At 50.3% G+C, this 7,050-nt stretch overlaps 2 protein-coding genes across 2 annotated transcripts; both read right to left on the reverse strand.

The window, feature by feature from the left end:
- Positions 1-666: 666 nt before the first annotated feature.
- Positions 667-4,355, reverse strand: LOC128725699 (G-protein-signaling modulator 2). The gene is made up of 7 exons (XM_053819464.1): positions 4,311-4,355; positions 3,215-3,954; positions 2,408-2,969; positions 1,617-1,820; positions 1,455-1,540; positions 1,159-1,378; positions 667-1,086 (listed from the first exon to the last, which is right to left on the reverse strand). The coding sequence occupies exons 1-7, from the start codon at positions 4,353-4,355 to the stop codon at positions 667-669; spliced, it is 2,277 nt and encodes a 758-aa protein (XP_053675439.1).
- Positions 4,356-5,598: 1,243 nt separating this feature from the next.
- On the reverse strand, positions 5,599-6,600 carry LOC128723870 (S-adenosylmethionine sensor upstream of mTORC1). Its single transcript, XM_053817637.1, has one exon. The coding sequence runs from the start codon at positions 6,598-6,600 to the stop codon at positions 5,599-5,601; it is 1,002 nt and encodes a 333-aa protein (XP_053673612.1).
- Between the last annotated feature and the right edge of the window lie 450 nt (positions 6,601-7,050).

Genomic DNA, 7,050 nt, shown 5'->3' on the forward strand with positions numbered 1-7,050 from the left:
AATGAATTAAAAAACATGCAAGAAAAAAAACCCTTCCACTTCTACAACGCAAGGAATGTGAAATCCCAGCGACCGTTACATTTGTTAGGTTGAATACGATTCTAGCTACAAACAAGAAAGTGATACATCATTTCGCACCAAAAAAATGAATCAACCAGTTAGTTAGTTGAGTTTGTTCGCAAAGGAAAGCAGATGTTTGGGAGTGCATGGACGGGATAAATTCAGCCGCTGGGAAGTCGCTATTTAAATAAAGCCCTCTTTTCAGTAACAAAAAACGTTCAAGATCTCAACGAAGTTAGCAATCGGGAAGCGATACGGAACATCTACGCTACAGCTGTACAATAAACATTGTGTTAAAATATAGTCAATCGCTGCGTCTCAGCCTTATCGGGAAACTCGCGTCCAATATTGCATGATATGAAATCCAGGGACAATTGCTCTACGTCAAAAAAATAAATCACGACTAAACCTAATCCACTACAAAACGCGTCGCTCCTTCGGCAGCTGCAGTTTGCTATCCGACTGGCTTCATGCTAGCGAGCAGTAACACAAACATGCCCCCGGAACGAAAGTCCTGGCCACGACGACGTTCGGACTGGTGGTGGTGGTGGGTTGAATTCGCAACCGCTAGTGCCCGTTACGGCACTAACGATCGAACGAGTAAAATCATTTCAAGCCTTTCCCAACGCTCGGATTAACGCCACCACCGGTGGCCGTTCCGGCACTCGGGGCCGGGTTGTTTCCATTCGTCACATTGCTATTGCTGGCAGTGCTGTTGTTCGGTCCGTTTCCTCCACTAGCGCCATTGTGGCTGTTCCCATTACCATTGCTGCTGGCGTGGTTCGGCTGCTGACCACTGGCGGCGCTGCGGTTCAAGTTGTTGTTCAACGGAACGGTGGCACGTTGATCTTCCATGCGGCCTCCCTGCAGGCGCATGATAAGCGAAAAGAAATCTTCATCCGGTACGGTCGCCCCACTGTTTGAGGTGACACTCGATGGTGCGACCGCTCGGTTGTCGCTTGCCTCGGCATCGAGCGTAATGTTTGGCGTTGGCAGCTCCGATCGTTGCTCCTCGATTCGTGAACCCTTAAAAGGCAAATGGCCAGAGTGTTAGCGCACGTAGATTGCAGGATATGCGGCACGATCACGCCGACTTACCTGACATCTCATCAACATGTCCAGGAACGCATCGTCCGGTGGCGTACCGATGGCAACCGGATCTTCCGGTGTTGTCGAGCCGGTACCAGACTCGTTGTTGTTCGTGGGACGGCTAATGTTGGCATTACCGAGCGATATACGCTTCAGCCCGGGTAGTAGAGCTCGTTGTTCATCCATTCGTTCCGATTGGAAATGTGCTATCATTTCCAGGAGCACGTTCCTGCGAAGCGAGCACAAATTTAACGCATTAATCGAACCGTCGATGCATTCTCTCGTTGGTTGCATTTTAATGTTACCTGTTCTCCTTGCCCGCCGGTGGGTTGTTGCTGTTGTGTTGCGTGAGAGGTTTCCTTGCGGAATCAACACTTTCTGCGTGCGTGAGCTGCGAACGAGCGAAAAGGAAGCACGTTTAGTGATAATGGCCGGACACGGAAACCCACACCGAAACAGATACCAACCTTCAGTGTGCAACGCTGATCGTCCATACGCTTGCTCTGCGATCGCGTCAACAGATCGAAGAAATCTTCGTCGTTGTTTTTGAAGCTGTTTTCGTTCTTTTTCACCTTCGTCGGTTGCGACGGTGGACCCGGGTTGTGAGCGTTCGCGCCCGCTTGGTGCTCCTGCACGTTATGTTGGGCCAATTTTTTACCATCCGGCGTTAGCTACGAGGTGAAAAGAAAAGGACACAACCCCGGTTAGTCAATAAAACCAACCAACCAGCACCGGTCGAAGTCGATCGATGAGTGTTTGCACTGTGGCCCACAGCTGGCCGCGGCTTTATGAACCTCCCCAACCCAAGCCCGGGAAAGTTTGGCAACTTTTCGCTTATCTCATCGGGCCCGCGATAAGAGCGCTTCATTTGCTTCCGACCTTCTGCCAATCACCACATCAGAAAGGAAAACAACATAATGAAAATGACTCGCTTACACACGCATGCAAAAAAGTCCACCCCAAACTCTCCGGCTCACCGGGGACTCCGGTACTAAGCGCACTTCGATATCTCAGTCGCAACTGAACCGTGGAATCGAACTCCCGAGGCTTCCGTTGCCGCTTCTAACCCTTTCCACCGTTTTCCATTCCCATGGTGCAGACGTCACACACGCGCCCAACATGTTCCCATCGATTATCATTGTTTGCCGTTTGATTAGTGGCCACCCGGGCCGGATGATAACAATCGCCGCAAATCCAACCAAACCCCCCGCCGGGGGTGGGAGTATTTGCGGATCGATGTTCGAACATCGGGTGTTACCTTAATTAGGTCTAGCTGTTCCATGCTTTGCCGGCGCAAGCGATGTTGTTTGATAGCCGCAAGGACGTTCGCTTTCACTGCCTGCCCGTGGTGCTGCTGGTGGTGCTCCAGGTGCCGGCCAGCCCGTTCACCATCCGTTCCATCCGCCAAACCCACACCCGCATGGTGCATAATGTTGGAGCTGCCATCACCAGTGCTACTGCTGCTCTCCGCCGGAGGTAAATCCGGTAAGCCTAGCATCTTGCGTAGATCCGACATGTTGGCACGGGCCGTATTTTCGCCTACCATATCGCCCAGCTCCTTCGCCAGCAGGTAGTGCGAGTTGGCGTAATGCAGCGCTTTCTCGTGGTTCCCGATCGAGGTGTGGGCATTTCCGAGGCTCCAGCAGGCACGTGCCTCTCCGATGCGATCGGCAAGCTCCTGCGCGATCGCCAGATGGCGCTGGTGGTAATCGATGGCCGTGGGGAAATCGCGCAGCAGCGTGTACGTGTTGCCGAGACTGTAGCAGGCTTGCGCTTCCACCGCCCGTTCGCCGAGCTCGATCGCTAATGACAGCGTGCGCCTGTGGGAAAAACGGAAGCAAATGCTGTTAGTAACGATCTGTTCGGACTGATAATCCCAAATCCCATTGTCTGGATGTTCCGCTAGCAAATTCACAACTCTTGAGCCTATCGATCGATTCCTCCCCCCAACGATACGCACTAAATTCAAACGCGCAAATGACCGTCGATCGTTGATTTGACGTGAACCTAACCTAGCGGCGGCGTGTGATCCCCCAATAATGCCATCCCAAATCGCGCAACTCACTTGTAGTGATTAGCCGCCAGCTCGAAATGGCCCAGAAAGATGTGAGAATTGCCCAGGTTGCTGTTTGCTCGCCGCTCGGCCGCCTTATCACCGAACTCGCGCGCTATTCGCAACCGCTCCTGGTGGTGCTCGATCGCCGTCTCGAACTCGCCCAGCAGATAGTGCGTGTTGCCCAGGTTCCCGCACGCTCGCCCCTGCGCCCCTCGGTCACCCAGCTCGCGCATCAACCGCAGGTTCTGCTGATAGAAGTCGACCGCCTTCAGCAGCGAGTCCTGCACCTCGGTCGAAAAGTCGCCCGGATCCTTCTGCCCGAGCTGTTTGCCCTTGGCGTGGTACACGTTGCCGAGGTTGTACAGAGCGCGGCCCTCCGACAGCCGATCCTCGAGGACGCGTGCGATCGCGAGATGCCGTTGGCAGAAGATGGCCGCCTCGTCGAACCGGCCCATCACCTTAAGCGTGTTGCCAAGGTTGCCGGATGATTTGGCCTCACCCAGCCGGTCGTTCATCGAACGGGCCAGCGTGAGATCGTGCTTGTGGTACTGCATCGCTTTCGTGTAGTCGCCCAGGTAGAAGTACGCGTTCCCGAGCTGGCTGTAGATGGCACTGAGCGTTCGCAGGTCGTCCGTACCGGCTTGGATGGCCGCCTGGAAGAAAGCCACACCCGCTCGGCAGTCGCCGGATTTACACAGCCGTTCACCCTCCAGCGCCAGCTCCAGGCACATTGACGAACCATCGTTATTCTGTGGAGGAATGGGAAAAAAAACATGCGATTGAGAGATAGAGGGCCACATTTAATTGATCCCGGCCACGGGTCCACCCCACACAGCACAAGCACAACGATTCATCTGTCCAGCCTCAAGATGATTCAGACGATCTGCGGTCAATTGTGAGACACTGTTTGTGGAGCGCGTAAAACATGCTGGGAGCCTTAGCGGCGAGTGGTGGCGTTTCGAAGCAACAAATGAAAAACAGACCCGCGGTTTGTCTGCCAATTAAGGGCAGGCCTCTCTGTGTGCCATGCTTGTCGTGCAGGGTGGCGGACATTTGCCACGACGAATGGGATCTTTATCAAATAAGGGTGAGGGTGCAATATTACCTGATCGCTGGACAAATTTTCAGCGCTTGCTGAGAGTGACGACATGGTTCGGGGCCGTCGTTGATGTGCGCTTTTGGAATGCTCTCGTATTGTGAGTGTGTCGCGGAGGTGTGTTTTTCCTTTTTCCTCCTCTCCGCGCTAGTGGTGTTGGCTTTCGATTTGCCAACGGCACGCGAAAGAAAAACCCCCGTCCAAGGTGTTCGCCCCAAAACGAAAACACTTTCCCCGCTGGAGACGTTGGACGTTTTGTTTGTTTCTCACTTTCCGCGTAGCTCTCGCTCTCTCGCGTGCACACACGCTACACTTTGCGCTTTCTCTCTCTCTCTTTCACGTTTGTTCACTCGCCCTGGGCGGATGCTGCTGCAGGCGGCATTAAAGCAACATCTTCGCCAACTTGTTGTTTTGATAGTGGCCCCGCAACCGAGCACACACACGCACCCGTTGGTTAAAAGCCCGAATAATATCAGCGGCGAGTATTGCACGGCCACAGCCCCGTACGGTTCACGGGTGTGTCATAGGCGTACGAGTATTTCCGGCGAGCGTTAGCCGAGTATGAATGGTCGATTTCGAAACGCTGCTTTTTCACTGCCGTCCGGAGAGCTATCTAAACAAAGTCCCTACCGCACTGTGAGGCACGCAACACGGCGATGGCGTGTCCTGTGGCGCTTGAGGCAGCATCCGAGCGCATTCGTGGCATTCCAATTCCACACTTGCAGCGATGTGCGGCAATGGGATTTACGGTGCCTGCGCTTTGCTTACACTAAATGGTCTTTAATTTGCCAACTAATAAACAACTACAACTCGGCTTCGATTGGCTTTTCTGCCTGCAAGCCGTAACGCATTCAAGCAAGGTTAGGCTCGTAACGGTTATGCAGACGGCCATGTTGGGTTACGTTTTGACAGAACGGGTACAAACATTCCGTGGGTATTCCTGTTGAATGAACGCGAACGGTAACGACAATGAATTCGGTTTGAATTTTACATCGCTGAGAGGATCGAGGATCGTACGGATGGAATTAGACTTATATGAAATGAAAGACGATAATCTACTCGAAAAATACTACGGTTTAGTTTGACAATGCAAGTACAGTTGGAGACAATTGCTTAGAAACTTTTAACGGACATCATGACCGCTTTTGAGCAACAGGCGACCAGATGGCCCTTTGCACGTGTTTGAAACAGGCAAGGAGCCATCTGGCCATATTGCTCAAAAAGTCAATTTCAATAAAACTATAATAATAATTCAATTTGATTTGTTTCTTCTATCAAATTTACTGTCCTAAAATAATCAACAAAATGGTAGTCCTGCGAAAGCATCCCTTATTGCTCCATCGTCGACTTCCGAACGCGGCAACGTCGATGTTGAATCGTTGCTGCTGTGATCCATTTTTAACTCGTTAAAATCCTGAGGAATATTTAGAACGGGTTCCATATAGGCTTCCCGGTGTATATCACACCATCGTTTACCCACTGCTGGGTAGATGGACTTTCGAAACACCATGCATGTCACGTGTTCTAGCTTCTCGATTTTTATCCTAGAGTACCCTATCAAACCCAACGTATAGCGCCAGTTTTTCATCAGCTTTGCATTAGCTCCCTGATGCCGACTGTCTGGGGTGATTATGAGCAGGATTCCTTCTGGTTTTAGTAGATCATATGCTTTTTGGCAGCATCGCATCCGTTGGTCAGTTGACGGTAGATATTCCAGCAGTAAGCTAAACACTACCGCATCGTAGTACGCATAAGGAAAAGCCTCGATGGAGTTTTGCTCCTCCGAGAGAAGAGGGTTAGGGAGTGTCTTCAGCTCTACCTCCAGAAAATCACAGTGTCGTACGGATGGACGAGCTGGTGCGATATCGATCGCCGTAACATCAAAATCCGGAAAGTCGGCAAAAGGATCGTAACAGCTCCCCACATCGAGAAGTTTAATTCGATCAATCGTGTAAGGTTGATGCCCAAAGTTATAACCGATATCAATAGCTTGCATGACCTTATCGTCCTTTTCGCGAAATAAATACAACATTGGTGTAGGCCCAAAGAAATAACTTCGGCAAGATGCTACAACCCACTCGATTCGGCTGTTTGACCGTTTGCAGCTAACTTCCATCGTTCGATCCCAATAACACGTGGCCAATTTATGCATGGCGTTGGCGTAGGATTGCAACAAGGTTCTATCGCGGACATGCTCCTTCCACACGGCTTCTGGGTCGTTTTGTTTTGCTGAATCGCGAAGCTGTTGGTGGACTGATTTTATAAGGCCCGATAATTCTAGCTGTTCCTCGGAAGCCATATGTTTTTTTCTGTAATTCGTTAAAACACACGGTTATCGTAAACAAATCTTCATTGTTTTTTCTTATTTCAAAATATGTATATGCTCTTTTACATACAACTTATCTAATGGCGGATGAAATAGCGTTTCTTTTTTTTCTTTGGCACAACGGTTGATAAAAGCTACAATTGGGTGCGATTTAGGTGATCTGTACTAAGCAATAAACTGAATGTATTTAACCTTATGGTACAATTATTTCTAAGCGAATCGCCGACAGACAAAATAAACACACCCCGCTAGTTCTGTCAAATGTGACATGTTATGGTGTTTTGCTGCCTATGCCCAATAAAAATTCTCCTGAATGATTGCATTTGAATTTATATTTGAAATAAATAGCAAAACATTCTCATTGATACTGCAATAAAAAGCATTCTTTACTACTCCAAGACTGAATTTCACCATCTGGTCCCA

This window comes from Anopheles nili, chromosome 3 (genome assembly GCF_943737925.1).
Source record: "Anopheles nili chromosome 3, idAnoNiliSN_F5_01, whole genome shotgun sequence".
In the NCBI taxonomy this organism is placed as follows: domain Eukaryota; kingdom Metazoa; phylum Arthropoda; class Insecta; order Diptera; family Culicidae; genus Anopheles; species Anopheles nili.